This window comes from Synchiropus splendidus, chromosome 18 (assembly GCF_027744825.2).
Source record: "Synchiropus splendidus isolate RoL2022-P1 chromosome 18, RoL_Sspl_1.0, whole genome shotgun sequence".
NCBI classification, from domain to species: Eukaryota; Metazoa; Chordata; class Actinopteri; order Syngnathiformes; family Callionymidae; genus Synchiropus; species Synchiropus splendidus.
In genome coordinates, this window is record NC_071351.1 from 6,579,429 (window position 1) to 6,599,956 (window position 20,528).

Genomic DNA, 20,528 nt, shown 5'->3' on the forward strand with positions numbered 1-20,528 from the left:
GCCGGAAACTATGTGTACAGCGCGACTCCACACAAACCTGATAAATGCCGGGCAGTAAAGGTTCTGATCGCTGTCTGGGCGCACAACATGGTTCAAAAACATCTTCTCCAACTCCCAGAACACTGAAGTGAGCAGCCAAAAGACACGCCTCTGGTGTTGTTTTTGTTTGTTTGATTTGCTCAAATGAATAATGCCGCGCTCTACAGTGACTGTTTCCAGCAGCTGTCCGTCGACAACACGTGTAACCAAGTCCTTTGAATGATCCTTCCGATGGCACAGCTGCAGACTGTGGCCTACATCTATGAAACTAGGTAGACGTGGTCACATCTGCCTGTCTGCGGCGCGGCGACGCTGGCTCTGAGAGCGCTGCCCATGATGATCTGTGTCTCTAATCTCCAGCAAAGCCGTTCCTGACTTCCATAATCCAATTACCCCAGACTGCTGAGGGAATTCACCCAAATATCAGAGGCTGTAATACGCTCTCCAGCTCAATGGTGGAAGTAATAGACGGCGACGGGAGCGCGAGAGCCACGAGCACAGCAGCCGTCACCCTTCACACGCCAGTCGGGCTCCGTTCATACAAGCGGAGTTTTTATTTGACTCCAACGCGGTAATCATTAGGGGACACTGGTGAAATTTACATTTCTGGCTGAGTCGGCAGAAGATAAGGTTTTATCTGCTCCGGCAGATTCTGCTGAGCGGCCGAAACTTCCACCGATACCAACAGATAAATAATTAAAATAACAAATATGCATTAATAAACAAATGCGAGGGCGAAACTGCATTTACTGAGGAGCGTGCACGGATACAAGCATCAATAAATAATGGCACTCTTCATCAGTGGCTGCAGGTCAGCAGTTTGCCAGCAGCTCTGCGTCTCTGGAGGCCAGCGGAGGCCTGACGGAGAGCGAACGCGGCGCACCAGATCAGCTCCAGCAGGAGTCCTGTCGGTGACAATGAACTCGCCAACTTTGACCCGAACTGACCAGAAAACACGGCACTAAAGTCAACACTCCGAGTGCAAAACCTAACCTGTCGCAACGTGTAGCCACAAATGTGAGGTGCTCAGAATGGTGTGTCACCCAAATATGTCTATTTTTGCTCCATTTTCTTACCATAGATCAATTACAAATATCTTTTTCTTTATCAATTTTGACATTTGTGGTGACTTTTCTAAAGTTTTAAAAAGGTGTATAGTTTATTTTCCCCTTTTCCAAAGGACCAACCCTTGGTTTTTTGAAGCGTCGGCCTGATCTCTATTCTCATCATTCTTGCACCAATAAACAAGAAATTCTCTGAATAATAATTCTGCAGATGACTGTAGAATTGCAGGAGACCTGTGGTGAATGAATGAACTCAGCAATGGTTGTGAACAAATGACTGGTGCTGTGGTTTCCAGCTCTCTGCTCGCAAGCAGCAGGTGCATCCATGAGCACAGACCACAGAAGAAATGATTCTCAGGACCTTCATGGAAAGTCACCTCCATCTGGATCCACTGCCTCCGAATGGAACCTGTAAGTACCTTCACAACTGACTGTGTTTTTGTCACTTTGCCACTTGATTTAAATAGGAGCTTGTGTGATACGTGTGAGATGAATATTGTAACAATGAGAACTACGCTGATCTCAACAAAACATGCGCGTGCACACCACATTATCTGTCCATTTGCCTTTGTTTGTCTGGTTCTTCTCCTTCAGAGTTGAGGATAAGGAGTGTGCACTCACACAAATGAGCTGTGCATAAGGAGATATGCCCCACAGGAGGAGATAACATGAGTCCCAAACACATCAGGGATAGCATCTCCCTGAGCGTCTGAGTCTCATTAGTCATGCGGGGGCTGTGGTGTTGCAAGGTCACGCCGCTGACAGAGACGACTGGCCCCACCTACCGCTCCGTCTGGAGTCCCCTGAAGAGGCAGCGCCCCGGAGTGTCAGCCGCACCAAATGTGACCACACACATGCAAGTCCTGTTAGTAGAGGGAGGGAAACAGGATTCAGGGCTGACAGACTCAACTTGATCCCAATGGTGGACGGGGGTCTGGCCCTCTGAAGCGTACCAAACTGTCCAGCCCCTATTACATTACAGGGGGGAGAAGGGGAAAACCCACACCGGCACACCGGGTGTGAAGGCATATCCGGGAGTGTCAGCAGGTCCATACGTGCCGGGCCAGTACGTCACTGCAGGGGCACTTGTATTGAACCAGGACGGGGGTGTGCAATGGTTCACGTAGGTCAGGAAACTGTCTGTTCCCAAGCAACACTTGGGAACAGACAAGGAAGCACCAGGAGCAGGTATGTTAGCCACCCTGCACCTCGCCGTCTGGGGTTAAGACGCTTGGACATGAGCCGCCCTGATGCTGGAGAGGTAGCACCACGGACAGCGACGGTCAGCACCAACACTAGTGAGGCAGCGGAAGGCAAGTTCCAGTCAGACGTCATGGCCGGTGCCAGGGGCTGCCGACATGCAAGCGTCACTGGGGAGGACTCCACCACCCCACTGCATGGCACCCGTCCTTCACCACTAAGCCTCTGACCAACACGCAGGTGAGGCCATGCCAAACCTGGCAACATGACAAAATCAATCACTTCGCAGTCCACCATCTTAGTCAGGAAGTGAGGCGACGCCACGCTTGCTCAGCGGTGACATCCAAGAAAAGCCATGTCAAAAACACGACAGTTCCCTGTCGTCTTTCATGAGTCTCCACCATCACATCGATGGAGTCATGCATTCAATGGCACGCACCGTCACCCATCACCAGTTATGAGTCAATAATAACTAGTGATGGGCGGGTGACACGTCATTGCAAGTCAATAAATCGGTTGTTCAAGTAAATGCCTCAATGAAAATGAGAGACAAACATATCAGTGAAAACCTCCAATGTCAGCCAGACACTGTGCTGAACTGAAGCTGGTTCTCTGGTTCCTGTGATGTTCTCAGGTCAAGATGAAGACATGGAGCGATAGGATGAGAGCGAAGGAAGACCAGAGGTGGACAGAGGAGAGGGATTTATGAGACGAGGCGAGGCCAGAGCGCAGCGACGAGCAATGTGAAAGGATAAAATATTAAAGACTGGCATGGGGCAAAGGTTGAATATGGAGAAGAGTGGAATCAGACATAAAAGGGGATTGGACTCTACGGACCAAGCCAGGGCGAAGGAAGAGCCTGGCACAGGAAATGGGATGGAGAGTTCACAGATTTATGGCGGCTTGTAATGGAGCAGCAACTCACTGTAGGTGAGACCTGGTGAATTATGCATGGCAGCCAGCGAGCGCGCGCTCGGGCGGCGACACGGGCTGGTGACAGGAGCAGGTACGAGGCAGAAACAGGTAAAAGAAAGGAAAACACCGGGGAGTACAGTGGAGGCTTCAGCAACACCTTCTCACTCCTGAGGCGTCACATGCACAGTAGAGGGAATGGACTTTGTTTTGAATCCAACCATGAGGCAATTTCTCCAGGACATATACATCAACCTGAGCCCACAGAGAGGAACAACAAGTGTCTGGGTATCTGCATGAGCCGCTGTGTCAGGTGAACTGTGGCCCTTGAAGAAAGAGTCGACAACACACGCTCACGAATCCGACAACTTCAATAGCTTGTTCAACTGTTAATGTACCACGTGTTACACAACTGTTTATATTCTAGACTCAACATTTAGGTTTTTGCTAACAAAATGTGAGTATTTGTTAACGCATGAATCCACTAGAGCTCTAACCTTTTTGCACGGAAAGAATGTGCAAAAACATTGTGAGCAGGAATTTGTAGCCAGAAATACAGTCAATGGTTATCAGATTCGAACTCAGCCTTCCAAAAAATCAGGATGAAATTGAGTACTTCTGGCTCAGATTTCTATTCCTATTCAGCAGATGAAGGCAAAGATAAAGCCGAGAATCGAAGTTGGAACAGAGACCTGTCCTCTCGTGTCGTTTCAGCTGCAAACAGATGCGTGTAAACACTACCACGGAGCAAGAGTTCACAAAAGGAGGAGCGAGAAAAGGAACTCACGGAGTTGATGCAGGCCAGCTCCTTGTTGAGCAGCCAGGGCAGGGAGAGCTTCCCCTCGCCACGATAGCAAGACTGAATCCTATCTTTGATCTTCTCCTTTATACGTCTCATTGTGAACAGACACAAAGCGGACTCCTTTGGCGGATTCGCTCGGTTCTTCTGACCCTGAGCGAAGATAGTAAACAGCACCTCCTCGTGCTCTGGAATGCCAAGGGAACGGGCCAGTCGAGTCCCAGGCCGGGACACGAAAGCATCCTGCACCAGTCGATACTCAACCCCGTCCTTGGTGCAACCGATGGGAAACTCGACGTAGGAGTAGAACTTGGGATCGTCCACGCAGAGTCGCACAATCTTGGACGTGAAGAACTGTTCGCTGCTGGCGTCAGGTGAGGTCAGCTGGGTGTCCAGCTGCAGAGTGAGGTAATAGACAAACTGCTCGCTTTGAAACCCGTAGATGTAGTAGATGTCAAAGGCTGGGAACTTGGACAGCGTGTCGGAGGGGATCTTCAGCTGCGAGGACACAAACTCGTCCTGGTATACGAAGCTGAACATGTCGGCGTTTTCTTCATTGGACATGAGCTTGCGGCTTGAGAGCGTGGGGAAATATTCCGACTTGCCGTCGATCGGCGTGCCGACAAACAGCTTCCCGAGGTCGCCGCCGAAGAGATCTGGCGGTATCACCACGCCAGACATGGTCCCAGCTTCGGCCACGCTGGATAGGTAGTGCTCCTTGCGGTGGTGGGGCTCGCCCAGTTTAAACAAATCATCCAAGCGAAGGAACTGGCAAATCCCCTGGGAAGTACTTCCACAGGCAATCAGCCTGTTGTGGGAGGCGTCCAGCAGCAGGAGCTTGTTTACGTTAGCCGTCTGCGCTAACTCATGGGGGCAGGACTGGACGCCGGGCGGAGGGTAACAGCGAGGGTTGTCTGTGACAGGTCCGGTCACGTGGCTCCGCAGCTTGGTCAGGTTGCTGGACAACTTGAAGATCCAGTTGACGGCACCCAGGTAGACCTCCCCCGTTTTGTTGTGGACCGCAAGATGCATGAGACCTCCCTCCGGTGGGGAGAAGGACGGGAGCGGAGAGGCGGGCGACATGAGCACCAACAGCAGCAGACAGGTGGGGAGGGCGTGAGGGGGAGGGTCCAGGTGGGGGGACATGGCGAGGGGAAGGGAGGTCCAGATGTGCCACTGCAGGGCGGAACGCTCCACTCAATCCTTCAGTGCTTTATGGGTCAGCAGGGCGCTAAAAGAATCGGCCCTCCTCTTCCCTGGTTTTCCACTTGCAGAATTTACGACTCCATCCCCTCTTCTTCAGCTTCTCCAGCCACCAGCCCTGAGAAAACAAAGCCAGAAGACCGTCAGACAACCGGCGTCAGTCACAGTCTGTAGGAGCCTAAATGCAGTTTTATTATTATTATTTTTGGTTTAAAAACATGAATAAATCATTTAAGTTCATTTAAAAACAGATGAAATTTATAACTATGTAAGTTTAAAATTTGGATGGAAAGAATGAAGGGCCTGTTTGCGGGTTTGTTTGTGTGAGCAGTTTGTCATTTATCAGTCGTGTGGTTCGTGGTGGTTGGGAGCATGTGGGAGTTTTGAGTTGCTGCGCACCATAAGTCACCATGGGGCTTCCGTATTGACAGTGATGCTGGCAGGAAAAGTAACAGTGGAGACCCACTTTTTTTTACCTCTCTCTCGCTGTCTCTGTGGATAACTTTCGATACGTTGTTGCTTGGATGTTACGGAGTACTTTTCTACTGTTCGGCACCAGTAAACTGTTGAAACATTTCCGAACGATTCTACGTGGATTTATTGAACAACGCGACGAGAATATGCAGAGCATCAAGAATGCTCCGCGTGGATTATTGGAATTTTGGACCGACTGGCCTATGGAAGACAAACTTGTCACGGACATTACGGTGGTTTCGAGAAGGAGGGACAGCGACCTGTAAGTTTATTAAGGATTGTGAATTGATGCTCAATACAGCTGTGTCGCGCCATTTGCGCTGGAAAACAAGGACATAGTTCGAACGAAGCGGTGAAGTGGACGCAACATTATGGATGAACGCAGTGGAGAGTTCTTGCCCCAAGTGGTGGAGTCTCGGGGTCTTGTTCTCGAGTGAGGGAAAAGGGGAGCGTGAGGTTGATAGACAGGTTGGTGCAGCGGCAGCAGTGATGTGGTCGCTGTATCGGACCGTCGTGGTGAAGAGGGAGCTGAGTCACAAGACGAAGCTCTCCATTTACCGATCGATCTACGTTCCCACCCTCAACTATGGTCACGAGCTTTGGGTCATGACCGAAAGGATGAGATCACGGATACAAGCGGCTGAGATGAGTTTCCTCCGCAGGGTGGCTGGGCGCACCATGAGAGATAGGGTGAGGAGTTTGGTCATCCGGGAGGAGCTCGGGGTGGAGCCGCTGCTCCTCCACATCCAGAGGAACCAGCTGAGGTGGCTCGGGCATCTGATCCGGATGCCCCCTGGACGCCTCCCTGGGGAGGTGTTCCGGGCATGTCCTACCGGGAGGAGACCCCGGGGAAGACCCTGGACTCGCTGGAGAGATGATGTCTCCGGTCTGGCCTGGGAACGCCTCGGGATCCCCCGGGAAGAGCTGGAGGAGGTTTGTGCGGATCGGGAAGTTTGGACTCGAGAACATACACCTACGTGCCTGCAGTAGTATATATACATTTAAATGAAGAAATAACAAATTTAAATGGGAGACAATTGGATTTAGTTTGACTGACTCTCCGACATTGATCGACCAAGCAGACTCGTGAAATAAATCCCCTCACCTGGGATCCAGAAGCAAAACAAAGGTACGCAGGGGCACTTGTTAACTGGAGGCTCATGCAACATACAGGTGTCAGGGAGGCAGAGCCCAGCACCACATGCATACAGAGAGGCCAGGCAGATAACACGCTGCAGTGTGACGCACGTCAGCGTCCATAAATTACACGCCGGACCACAGGGGAATGAGGGAAATTATATCAACAGCGCCAGCCAGCAGAGAGCCTCCAACCAGATGAAGCAGGAGCCGCAGTGGAACTAGTGCTACTTCAGGACTAGGACTAGACAGAGGAGACCTGGTCCTCGACGACTGAGAAGGTGTCGGCCAGACCTTCACAGCCGTCGACAACAACATGAACCCTCATCTTGACTTAGCAAACCTGCGTCTGGTTGAGTTTAAAAACCCATTTTGGTGAGCCGACCTCACTCTCTCACTCTTCCTCTTCACTGCATGCCACTCCATCTCTTCCACTTCTCTTCTTGTCAATGGCCTCTTTCATCCGCAGCCCAGCCAGGATTACAGTGGCCCAGAGGACCGGTCCGGCCCCAACAATGTGGCCACTGTCAGCGACAGACAGAGGAAGGAAGAATCCGACACACACGTGCGGTGCAGGTCACCACCACAGACTGGGACTCACTGGGCTAAGAATAAATCCCGCTCTATTTTGGGAACCGTTTTTTTTCCCCCAGCATCCATAAACAGCAACTAACTCACGTGTGTTACACCAATCCTGACCGGCATATGGATGTATTTCTGCAAACCCTTCACCGTCTCAGATGTATCTCATGAAGCTAAAAATAAGTCGATACCCCGTGAGCACGGCGGAGAAGATGATGTCAGAAGATGTTTGACTAAACTGGGGCAGCAAGATGAGAGGGACAAGCCAGACGTGGCGTTCGACGAGAAAACTTTTACTGACAGACTGAAATAGATCCACTGGGTGAAGCAATTCAGGTGAACGGGTAAATGAAACATGTTACAGTTGAGAGATATCATGACAACGGACAGAGACCCTCTCTCACGTTCAGCCTTCAAGACTGGTCGAGGTGTAGAAATGTGAGCTTCAAGCCAGAATCCAGTCAGTTCCCAGTGGTGAAGTGGTATTTCGTCTGCAGCGCATCAAAGGAAGCGGAGGTGTCGTGCGGCCAGGACAGGTGGGTGTAGAACCTCGCAGTCTGAGTGCTGTCACCTTTCATTTGGGCTCGAATGTGTGAGAGGCGGAGTGACAGTTGGTGTCACAGCATCAACATCCTCCTCTGACGCCGTGACTCGCCGCACGTCCCAACCAGAGAAGCCACGGAACGGAGGGAACACCGTGCACCACATGGAACCTTCAGCCCTGAAAACCCATCCTATTCATGAGTGTCATGTCTGAGGGATGAAGCCGACGCGGCGCGGCTGCTCTTCACTGCATTTGCATCCACTTTATGCATATTAATTCTAGCAAGAATAAACTTGGACGGCACTAATGCACTGTGACGGCTGGGCTTGAAACGTGAGCGTGGCGGATAATAAGACGCATAAGAGGTGGGAGGGGGTCATGTGTATTTTGAACTGGGGCTTGTAAAGAGCTTGTAAACACCTGAATAGCGATACTAAGGCAATTTTAAACAAGAAATAAAAGTATCTATTCATATAAAATCATTTTATTATCAGCTGTTTATATATTTAATTTCATGAAATTTCATTTTCTGATGTTCTTGCGAAGAAGAGACAGTTCATCCAAAGTATCTTATAAATATAATGATACATTTTCAGCATGAAAATATGATGTACATATACCACAATGTCACAAGAGTCGCACTGAAAAGAGCTAAATGGATCGAGCACAAACACACTGCGATGAAAGCAAATGAATGCCTCGACCACCAACATCTCTGGCTGAGATCGTCCTTGAAACAATAGCCACTTGTTAGAAGCCCAGTTTCTTTGTCAGTGAAACATGGACAGCAACTTGTGCCCAGCCGAGTGATGCTTGTCTTTGTTGTAACAAATGTCCACGGCCATCTCGACCAGTGTGCGAGTGTTTGTGCGACTGTGGAGAGGCAGTGACGGAGCACCTACTCCGACGCTGCAGTGGAACACAGCTTTTCATTTTGCTGGACACCATGAGGAGGCTGGTGCGCCCATTGTTTTGAGTAGAAATGAGACGCTTGTCGCATGTGTGGAAGTGTCCTGTCCACACCGCCTCTGCAGCTTTCACGACAGAGACACCTTTCTGTCCCCTGCACGTCAACAGGTGCAGGATGGCGGTGTTCAGTCCACTCCCAGCTCCGGTGTGTGTGTGTGCGGCTTGAGTCTTAAGTGGAGCCACAGCCATTCAGAAGCGGTTGTTAAGTGCTTGAAGAGGCCCAGAAACGCCGCTCTCTATCGGGGAATCGGCCGTGGATAATCGAGGCTGGCTCCACACCGCACTGGTTTTGGAGTGGAGCGTGAGGAAGCTATGAAGCACGGAGCAATGCAAACCCAGGGAAGACCGACAGACATGAGCGTGGACTGTACTTGCAACATTTAAAGGACTTGCAAGAGACCGATGCTACGCTTGTGTGTCCTTGTTTCAGCGCATCACTGTCGCAGGGCGCTTGTTTTTATGGACAGTTCTCACTGCACGTTGGAGGGTGACCAACATCCATGTTCCAGAGTGGAAGCTACAAATATATGGGGGGTTTTCAGGCCGTGCCAGGCGACTTGACTCGGACGACACCAGCGAACTGATGGTCAGCTGATCAAGTGACAAATACACGTTGACTTCTGCTGCGCTCTTCCTTCATTTCACCCATAGTTGACGTCTCCTCTGGACCCAGCGCTTTGCAACGCGTCACAACATGGTCACATGCATGTCAGAGCCGTGTGAAAACAAGTGTCACACAAATCGGTTATTGAGCAGAAGAACCTGAATCTACCCTCTGGTGATCCACTGAACCGTCCAGCAAACGTACAGCATCGATGCAGGAACCATGTTCTGAAGTTGAAGGAGCAGCATCACACGAACAAGGATCCCAACATCAAGTCATGCAAGGTCTCAACAAGTGGAGGAGAGACAGTTACAGCGCAGAAAGGATGTTCACCGCCATCCATCCATCCCTCACAGTCATCCATCCATCCATCCATCCATCCCTCACAGTCATCCATCCATCCATCCATCCATCCTTCACAGTCAATCATCCATGCATCCTTCAGTCATCCATCCATCCATCCTTCACAGTCAATCATCCATCCATCCTTCACAGTCAACCATCCATCCATCCTTCAGTCATCCATCCATCCATCAGTCACAGTCTACCATCCATCCTTCACAGTCAATCATCCATCCATCCATCCTTCACAGTCAACCATCCATCCATCCATCCTTCAGTCATCCATCCATCCATCCTTCACAGTCAATCATCCATGCATCCTTCAGTCATCCATCCATCCATCCATCCATCCTTCACAGTCAACCACCCATCCATCCATCCTTCAGTCATCCATCCATCCTTCACAGTCAACCACCCATCCATCCATCCTTCAGTCATCCATCCATCCTTCACAGTCAACCACCCATCCATCCATCCTTCAGTCATCCATCCATCCTTCACAGTCAACCATCCATCCATCCATCCTTCAGTCATCCATCCATCCATCCATCCATCCTTCACAGTCAACCACCCATCCATCCATCCTTCAGTCATCCATCCATCCTTCACAGTCAACCACCCATCCATCCATCCTTCAGTCATCCATCCATCCTTCACAGTCAACCATCCATCCATCCATCCTTCAGTCATCCATCCATCCATCCTTCACAGTCAACCATCCATCCATCCTTCACAGTCAATCATCCATCCATCCATCCTTCAGTCATCCATCCATCCTTCACAGTCAACCATCCATCCATCCTTCAGTCATCCATCCATCCATCAGTCACAGTCTACCATCCATCCTTCACAGTCAATCATCCATCCATCCATCCTTCACAGTCAACCATCCATCCATCCATCCTTCAGTCATCCATCCATCCATCCTTCACAGTCAATCATCCATGCATCCTTCAGTCATCCATCCATCCATCCTTCACAGTCAACCACCCATCCATCCATCCTTCAGTCATCCATCCATCCTTCACAGTCAACCATCCATCCATCCATCCTTCAGTCATCCATCCATCCTTCACAGTCAACCATCCATCCATCCATCCTTCAGTCATCCATCCATCCATCCTTCACAGTCAACCATCCATCCATCCTTCACAGTCAATCATCCATGCATCCTTCAGTCATCCATCCATCCATCCATCCTTCACAGTCAATCATCCATCCATCCTTCACAGTCAACCATCCATCCATCCTTCAGTCATCCATTCATCCACCCATCCTTCACAGTCAACCATCCATTCATCCACCCAACCTTCACAGTCATCCATCCATCCATCCATCCATCCATTCCAAATGAGAACAGGTAAAACCCATTGGTCAACTGAGGACTGAAGACAGGCAGTAGCCGTTGCTTGTGAAGGCGCCGGCTTCAGCGCGTCGGCGCTGCTCCTCGGAACACAGCTGACGTGTTTTAATCACTTAAAGGAGTAGAGAAGGGTCAAAACAACTCCCACTGAGGATAATGAAACCTCCTGGCTGCGGAGCCCATCTACGAGAGTGTAAAATTAATAGCTGCCACGAGCCAAACGTTGCTGAAATTTGGTAATTGCTTTACAGCCACTCTGGCAGGTGACCAGGCGCCATTTCAAGGTACTTCATGGTTATAAATATCAGGGCGCACGCGAGCGTCATAAAACCGGTGGATGACAGAGACGTCCTCTTGCCTGCCTGCATATATTCTGCAGGTGCCTTGTCAGGTTCCAGCTTGAATTATCAGCCATTCTGGAAGAGAAATACCACTTTTCAGGGCAGATCATCTCCTCCAACAATGAACTGAACATGAACCGGCAAGGTTTTGTCGCACGGCAGGATGACAATCCAGCCATTCTGGGATGGGGCTTTACACCCACACAGGAATTCAAAAGAGCTCCAGCTGCATTGACACGTCCCTGGCCACTTGAATATGGTGTTTGTGTTGGGAACTGTCTGTATCAGGTGCAGATGTTTGGCCTGACCTTCAACAGTCGTACAGACAGCACTGCGGATGACGGTTCCTTGTGGATGACTCTCCAGCTATAACCATATTACAGTCCTCTTAAAAATGATTCACAAATTGCGGGACAATATTTGTGCCCTCCATACATCACTTTTTTTTTTTTAAATCTTGAAATTACAGCTTGGCGATCTACAGTATTTTCACAGCCAATCCGGTCCTGATACTTCTGACAAAGCCGATATTATTCCGACATGACACCAGAGCTCTGTTTGCATCAGCATTTTCTTTGTTATTTCACAGTGTACTGTATATTTGAAAAAAAAAAATTCACCTCCAAAGCTCACTGCGACTGGATCATATGATTGGTTATACTATGGTAACGTGACCACGAAGTGGGCGGAGCAACAGAACTGAGAGCGCAGAGTTTACAAGAGTGAGATTTTCCACTTTATTTTGAGTCGACTTCCTTTCATTCTCAAACATGCACAGCACAAGTGTGACATACAACATGAGCAGCCCATACTTGCTGTCTGTTTGTCAGTATAATACTGCTACTAAAAGTTTTTGTTTTACACCTCTGGGCCGCGAGACGCTCAGTTTTAACACATGAGCCACGTACGGTGGCAGTAGTGAGTCACTGAATTGACTTGACAGCTGCAAATCTGTGAGAGTTGCCAACTAAGTTCTTGAAAATAAAAATGATGAGTGATGGCGCCACCAACAGCTAAAAAGAAAGTCACCTGTTGAAGCAGTTTCGAAAATGAATTAGAACATTTTATGGCGATACGTTCATTTACACTTCACTTATATCTTCTTTGGAGTTTAAATAAAATATATTATTCCTATTTTATGATATTTAGACATGGTTTTATTATGTGTATTTTATTCAAAATTTTTAAAATTTCTCAACAGTTTGCATCAAGTGTAACACACACACACACACACACACACACTCTCTCTCTCTCTCTACAGGACGCGTTTAAGAGCCGTATGACAACATGATGTCTTCCTGGCCTAGTTTTCCTGAATCTCAAGTCCTTCTTCCGCAGGCGTGTTATCTCCACCGACGTCGTACATAAAGCTCTGCATGCAAATCTGGATTTGAAAGCCTTGAAGTGTTGATTCCTTTTTTTTTTTTTTTTTTTTTAAATACAGCTTAGATTTTCATGAAAATACATAAGTCACTGTGCCAAAAATAAAGAGGAACGTGGACCGACACCTGGAGGAGACTGTGAAGGCTCTCGGAGGAGGAACATCAGGCTTCATTACACACCCTGCCACTGACAGAAGCCCTGGCAGCACCTGCAGCAGAAGCAGCCCGCTGGCTGGTGGGACCTGGGGCCAGCTGCCTGAGGAGGGGCGCGAGGAGCCGGTGTCATCTCTCTTCTGATCTGACCTTTCCGCACACATGTATTTCCTTCCCAGCCAGCAGCAACACTGCTAATGCGATTACACCAGGCTAATGAACACGCACACCACACACACTGCTGGAATCCACCATGCACATCACGCTCCCTGTAAAGGCTGCATTTGCATCACTGATAGAAATGAAAGTGCTTCTTTAAGAGCACCGAGCAGCTGGGAGGAAGCGTTGGTCTGAATCCAGCACCTTTGACCTGTCAGACTCCGTCCCCTGCCCCTCCCCCTCCATCACACGCCTCAAAATTTCAGGTCAGTTGTTGCTTCCCACTTTACACTTCTATTCATGCAAATGAGAAGAAGAACATTTCACCAACCAACTCTCTAAAAACTGTCTGATGCAAGTCTGCCCAACAAGGCTTCTTCAACACATAAACACAGCCTGAAAGGGTCAATTCAAAGCAGTTTCGTCTTTCGGGTGACCAGTGCCCAGAACTTGGGTGAGTCCCAACAAATGCCATTTCAAAACCATCCAAAGATCTTAACATTGTGGATGATAGATTCAGTTCTCGGCTTGTGTCTCTCGCCAAACACCTTTAAAGGACCATTTTAAACCACCTGCACCGTGAGGTGCACCTGAAGATGTGCACACACTCATGGAGAATCAGTCGATATAACGTGCGTAAAACTCTTTTCTTTTGTTTTTATTACGGATTTTGACGAGGAGGAAACATGAAAACAAGCAGACAACACATAACACATCATGGAGGTGAGATGACCAGGATGGTTTTCACTGTGTTTTTGCTCACTTCTAGTCTCTTCTTTCCTCTCGTCTGCTCTTGTCTTTCGCTCCATGATAGTTTGTTTGTTTACTCGCTAGTTTAGTTCTGCCTGCGTGGTATATATTTCCTCGGTTTGAGAGTGTGTGTTTTACCTCTCTGTTGTCCCAGTTTACAGGGTTGTGTGACTTACAACTGTTTTCCGTTCCAAGTTTTTTTTCCCTCTCCCTTCGTGTCAGTCTTCCGCGCTGCGCTTTGGTGTCGTCGCCCTCAGTTTCCATTATTGTTTGTGAATCATTTTCGTGTTTATTGTATTAAATAATTATTAACTTTTACTCTGGTGCGTTCGAGTCTTCTGTGGGTCTAAGATCATTCGCGCTTGGGTCATATTAGTCCAGCAAACATGACAAAAGCAACATCATAATGACAGAAGTCTATTGCTCAAGAACTCAAGTCGCTCATTCCGGCTGGACATATGAAGAGATGGACCGCTTGGATTGGAGAGAGATTCACGTCTCACCATTAAAAACTCAAGTTTTTCATTGTCACCGCTTCAGTAAATGACAAAACTTTCCCCTCCTCCTTGTATCTCAATTGCTTCTTTGTTTTTTTTGCAGGGGCAAAAGTGCGACCTTCAGAAATTCCTGATCCGTGCAGTATAGAAATGTTGGATGAACACATTCACCACCTCCACTCTGGGGTTTAAACAAACAACAAGATGTGAGGAGCTCGACTGCAGATCTCAGCGCTTATTTCCCACACATGGCCTTCAAACTGCTCTTAACCTGAAAGCAGCAGGATGAAAAAGTGCTGTGTCATGGCTGGCAGCTGCACAGCATCGACGTTTGAATATAATGAAGTGAGCTGAAGGTGGCGACGTCCAGGAAATCGCAATCAAGTAGCCTTTGGTTGGAGAGTGAAAATCAAGAGTCCAGTGCATAAAGACGCGATGGACTCCTCATGACAGGAGTCCAATCGCTGTGTTGGCCGTGAAAACACCTGGATCAATGTGTGTGACTCGGACTCGGACTCACTCCCGGCAGAAAAGCATGAAATCTAAGATGCTTTTTTTTAATGCTTGGAGGAAAATAAAGGTCCGACAGAGGACCATGGAGTCTGAGCATCAGTCCGCGGTATCTGCCGGAGACTCGCCGCAGCTGCGGGGCAGGTTTCAGTCGGAGCGCCGCCTGTGGACGCAGGGTCGGAGAGACGTACAGGTGGGAGCACAGGGCGGCGTCAAGTTAGGAGCCGGTGGCCAAGATGGCCGTGAGCAAGTCCAACATTCCTCAAGTCACCGTGTCTTTGGTGGCGTCACCCTGACCAAACAGCCACTTCCATTTGTATTGACGTGGTCACAGTAGAGCTGCGCTGCTTTGGACCCAAACGGCCCAGTCGGCACTTTTGGTTTCAGCTTCCAAAACTAAAATGGAAACTTTGAAAATGAGACTCCACTCCCTCGGATTTCATCGTCACCTGTCAACACTTTAGTTCCACAGTAGGTTCAACCACATGAGGTTCTGAGTAAATTTCACCCGCCCCTTTAACCACAGTGTGCTTCGTACTGACTGTTCTACTGCAGCAACTGAAATGCTCTTCAAAAAGATGGTGAGCTTAAACACTTATAGAGTGAAGTGAAAAGTATCATGTGCTTGAGAAGAGTTTGGGCATCAGAACTCGATGGACCTTCCAGCTGAAGCACGCTCTGCCGGCGATGACCTGCTCTTGTTTTGCCCTCACTTCCGTCTCTCCTCCTCGGTTCTCTGGAGCTTGATAGATGACACACAGCTGGAAGTGATTCTCAATCCCTGCAGGCCAACTGCTTCCTGTCTGCTGAGCCAGACGGCCCGGTCTCGTATCATATCCTTGTATCATGATTCCTGGGCTCATGCTCTCAGACACCGTACGATTGTGATCTGATGCAGAACATCATTGATTAAACCACGACTAGTTCCTGCCTGAAAGGTCACGGGTCGCCTGCCATCGGACTTGATCTTTCAAAAACAAACGTATAATGTCCTTGTTCTTGTTCAACACACGTGGCTTGTGTTCAGCAGAGCTGCATGAGCCACACATCAAGTCAGAGCCTGGGAGGTGAGCAAAGGTTTGGGACTCTCATGAAGGCTTCTTCTCTTAAGAGCAGACTTGGCAGTGCAGGAGAGATGCGACAGGGAGAGCTCAGCCAAAACAGCGGCGACTGACACCGACTGAAGACATGGGCAATGGAAGACAGGAGCCGCCGCCTGCATCTCAAACAGGTGGACTCTCTGGGATGAATAGCACCGCGTGTCCGCTCCAGGTCCGCTGACATTCTTCCACCCTGGAAACTGTGGAAAAACATGCGCTGGTACTTCAAGAGTGGAGCAAAAACCCAGGCCAAGACAAAGGTAGACAAGTCCATGAGCCACGCTGCGGCGCAGTCGGGCGTGGAGGAGGTTTCACACCGCCGTGGTGATCTGGAGAACAGCAGCTGGCATTGAAGCAAACCAACTCCACTCTTCAGTCTCGGACAGAGACACTCGGGACGGAGACGCCAGAGGAAAACTGCTGACTCAAGCAGACCTCATTGCAACAACAGAAAAACACTCCCGTCCCTGCTGCACACCACGTCCCGAAGGGAACATGCCAACAAACCTGCACACGCAGGAGAAATGTTCCAAACAAAACAGGACGATCCAAGTGAAGCTTTTCAGTTCTGGCGCAGTCTATCAACCTGAATATTAGGACACACACACACATTTCTCTGTCACCCTTTCCCCAGCCTCTCCCTCCTGAACACAAGCTGAACCAGAACCAAACCATCACCCACTTGTTTTGAAGATTTCACCCTCAAATGAAGGCTTAACCTTGTGAGGACCAGCAAAAATGCCCCCATAAAAGCGTAAGGTGAAGCCAATACACTGAGTCAAGAGCGTGCACGACCATAAGACCACGTGAGTGAGCACAGTCGCCTCACAGTCGCGGCCGCACGCTTGAGAAGTCGATGCACAGAATCTCGCGCGTCTCGCTCAAACACCCACACGCTTGCTTGTCTTTATCGCAGCCTGCAGTCTGACCCCTCTAATCCCTTCAGTGTCTGAGCGCTGTGGTCAACTCTCACTCCTTTATGCCTTTTCTCTACGGCCTGCTCCCTGCAGCGCCGCACCTAATCCTCGCCGCCGCTGCTGTGGAACAACACGCCACACTTACAGAGGCAACAAGAAGCCGCCAGACTAAACCCCGGGTTGTCGGAAAGAACTCCGCCGTGAACATGGCGCTGAGCGGCGGGACCTACCAGGGCGTGCGTTCGGACCCGCCCCCACCAAACTTCACCTAATGAAGTGGGAGGATCCAGTCATGATGAGGCCAGTGACCCAGAGATGCAGGGACAAGTTCATCCCTACAGCTCCTTCCTGGACACAAGGAGAGAGTGGAAACCTCTGTCCGCCCACCTCACCTGCAGCAGCTTCAACACTCCGCCCTCATCCTCCCGCCCCCCCCGACCCTACTGACAGCTTCATCCACCCAGCTGTCAGGATCTCCACTGAGCCCTTTCTTCATCTCATCCTTCAGCATCCTCCGGAACACTGCAGTAAACCCTGATCTCAGGCTTGGTATATTTGAAGCGACAGGTCTGGAGTTTCAGGGTTGGTAGGAAATGTTCCTCACGCATGCCGTGTGGGAGAATAAGGGTCGGGTTGCTGACATGTCGGACACTAACCGCTGCAGTGGAGAATGAAGAGATATGCAGGGCTTCTCCTCGGAGCACTAAGATCTTTATGTGCACTTACATCAGTAGCTAAAACATCACTTTAGAAAACTTTCTGCTGCTCAGGAGCAAAGTTAGGGACCAGGATTCTGCTGGAGCCCAGGAACATGGCCAGTCAGGAAGCGACAGAGGGGAACATTTGCTGTTTTACTCAGTTATTCACAGTAAAACACTAGTTTTGATTCATGAGAAGTAAATCTGCCTCCAATCCAAGCGTTCAGTCTCTTCAAAATGTCCGCCCGGAACATAGAGCTTCAGTCATTCTGATGTTTTTTTGTCTGTGAACAACACGTGGAGAACCGTCACTTTCATGTCCAGCACTTGTTTCGATGTCATTTTCATTCCTAGTAGACTCTCTAAACAGAGATGTATTTTCTGATGCCGTGGCGGCTCTTGTTTAAGCCGCTAGTTTATATGTGTCGGAAACAACGGGGCTGCAAACCTTGGTCCAACTGCATGAAACATTGTGTGAGTGTATTTGCATCAATGTCATGATAATATTGAGATCCGAACAACGTACTTTTGTGTTGGATTTCTCTGCATGTTCAGTTTACCTGCGCGTGCTAGCTTGTCGTTCTTAACAAACATGGCGGCATGTGACAGGGAGGTCGCTCCAAAGAAGAAGCGATTGAACCGTTTCAGATTCACAAGTACAGTACCGGCCCTGGTCTCAAAACCCGATGACGAACAAGTGATTTTCCTGTGGAGTCCACAGAGCAGCATTTCTGTCTGCAGTGTTGTGTCCAACAGCCACATCAAGTGTTCAGAGTTTCACAAGAGGAAAGAATGTGGAAGTGTGTGCAGCATGAAGACACACACACGCTTGAAAACAAAGCCCATGGCTACACGCAGAAAACACGCTGACTCAAACACACACCATTTCAGAGGAGCAATTTCACTAAACCACAACGCTCAACCAGAGAAACACACAGACACAAGCACACGCAGAGCAAAGCAGCGTGTGTGTGCGTGTGTGTGTCGTTCATGCCAATGGTTTCCTTTGGCTCATTAGGGGAGAGAGGCGCCTGCAGCTAGAGCCTGGTCTCCTCAGTCTGCTGAGATCTGGGCGACCAACTGTTGGAGCCGCAGAACAGTCAACAGCAGACTCAAGCTAAGACTCCTCAACAGATGGAGGCAGAAGGAAGAGAGAGAAGTGAAGCACACTTTCAACGTCCATCCACAGCGTGAGCATATAGCCCTCCATCCAGTCGAACCTGTCTGCTGGGGAGGAGACAGCCAGTCATGGAGACACTTGGGACGTGAGGATGCTCAGAATATACAACGATAAAGAAGTGGGAGTCGGGCCGCAGCAGCTGCAGCAGGAAGACTGTTGGAGTCATCTGCGTATCGCCAGCTTTTCTCTCAAGTTGCATTAGGTTTTGTTACTGCGCTTCATTTGAATTCAGAAATAAGTGTTTTTTGTCAACTGTGCTTTTTATCTTTCCGCCTCATAGTGAAAATCGCGGATGTACACGCTCCTTTTCCTCTGGTTTCTAGTATTTTCTGTGGAAAACATTTGCCAATAGTAGTAGAAAGGTCTCAGTTTAAGACTCTCATTCCATACTTTCCATCTCACATCGACTTGACCGGTGTTGACATGAAGGTGAAAGAGGCCAGGATGAAAGTGGCGAACCTGACGCTCCACTTCCCTTGATACGATGCACCAGAGACGCTGGTTCTTTAATCCACTAAATCACAGATGAAATATGGCGCATTTAACACTCAAGTGAATGAGATCAGCCTCTCAGCGACTGTGTGTGTGTGTGTGTGTCATTGTTCCCACTGACTCAGCACTTCCTCACTCTCATCCCTGTCATTTCAGCGGCCAGTCAGGATCCTCCTCGCCAGATGGATGACGCTCCCTGCATCTCACTCTCGCTTTGTTCCTGGCAGCCCGATCAAACTCATGACAAAACCCCAGCTTTGGGATTATTATCTGGATTATATGGACACGCGTGGGTGTTGTTGACGCATGTTCTGCTGAGCAACTCCTCATGGGTCGGGAGCGAGCCCATCCTATATGGGAGCGTTGGCACTCTGGTCACGTCGCTTCCACTCGGACTCTCCTGCCTCTCCACATTGTCAAGAGAACTGTCAGCCTCTCTTTACCTCAATGCTCATGGTTTCCTTTCTATTTCCATCTATTTTTCATCTTTTTAAACCTCGCCTCAGTGACTTGAAATTCCCCCGACACTGGATGTTTCTCCGCTCGCTCTTCAATCAATCCTTCTATTCATCATAAAAAAAAAAAAAAAACAATACAGAGGAGAACAACTTCAACACCTATTCATGTTCCTTCGATATATAATGACCGTACTTCAGCACTGGAAGGTGAATGTGTGTTTACGGCAACATTCTTTCCTTATTTAAAGGCGAGGAGAGGCGGCGCCAATATTCCATAACGTTCCAAAGAGGCCTCAAACAGTGCTCAAGCATTTTCAACACACGTCCAGATACTACGGTTGCACTTCGGTACCAGTGAACTAAGCGTTCAGGATTCCATACAAGGACATGACATGCTGACACTTCTCTGAAGCCTGAATATGAACACATTTCAATGCAGAAGGTCATGAAAATGTCTCCCTCCTGAAACAGTAAAACCATCCCTCCTCACTGCAGTGGAAAACTCAGGCGAGCCTCGTGAGGTTCTCGCAGTCAGCCATTCCGTTCCGTCAAGAAGAGGCACAAGGTCCACAAATGTTCATGAGACAGAGAGCTTCCAACAAGTCGCACTGGAGACACGCTTGCAAACATCACTGTGTATCAGCCGTGGGGAGGAAACA

General features: G+C 49.1%; 1 protein-coding gene across 10 annotated transcripts in view; it reads right to left on the reverse strand.

Annotated features, from left to right (window-relative positions):
• LOC128749344 (plexin-A1-like) overlaps positions 1 to 20,528 on the reverse strand; it is a 130,836-nt gene that overhangs the window by 82,781 nt on the left and 27,527 nt on the right. For 9 of the 10 annotated variants that reach the window (XR_008412923.1, XM_053848864.1, XM_053848860.1 and 6 more), the window contains one exon: positions 4,003 to 5,335. Coding sequence is in view for 9 of the 10 variants with exons in the window: in XM_053848864.1 (XP_053704839.1) it covers positions 4,003 to 5,160 (1,158 nt within the window). In the remaining variant the exon portion in view is untranslated. Of the gene's footprint in view, positions 1 to 4,002; positions 5,336 to 5,616; positions 5,770 to 20,528 lie in introns of those variants that run through there. The other variant, XM_053848863.1, reaches the window with a different exon arrangement.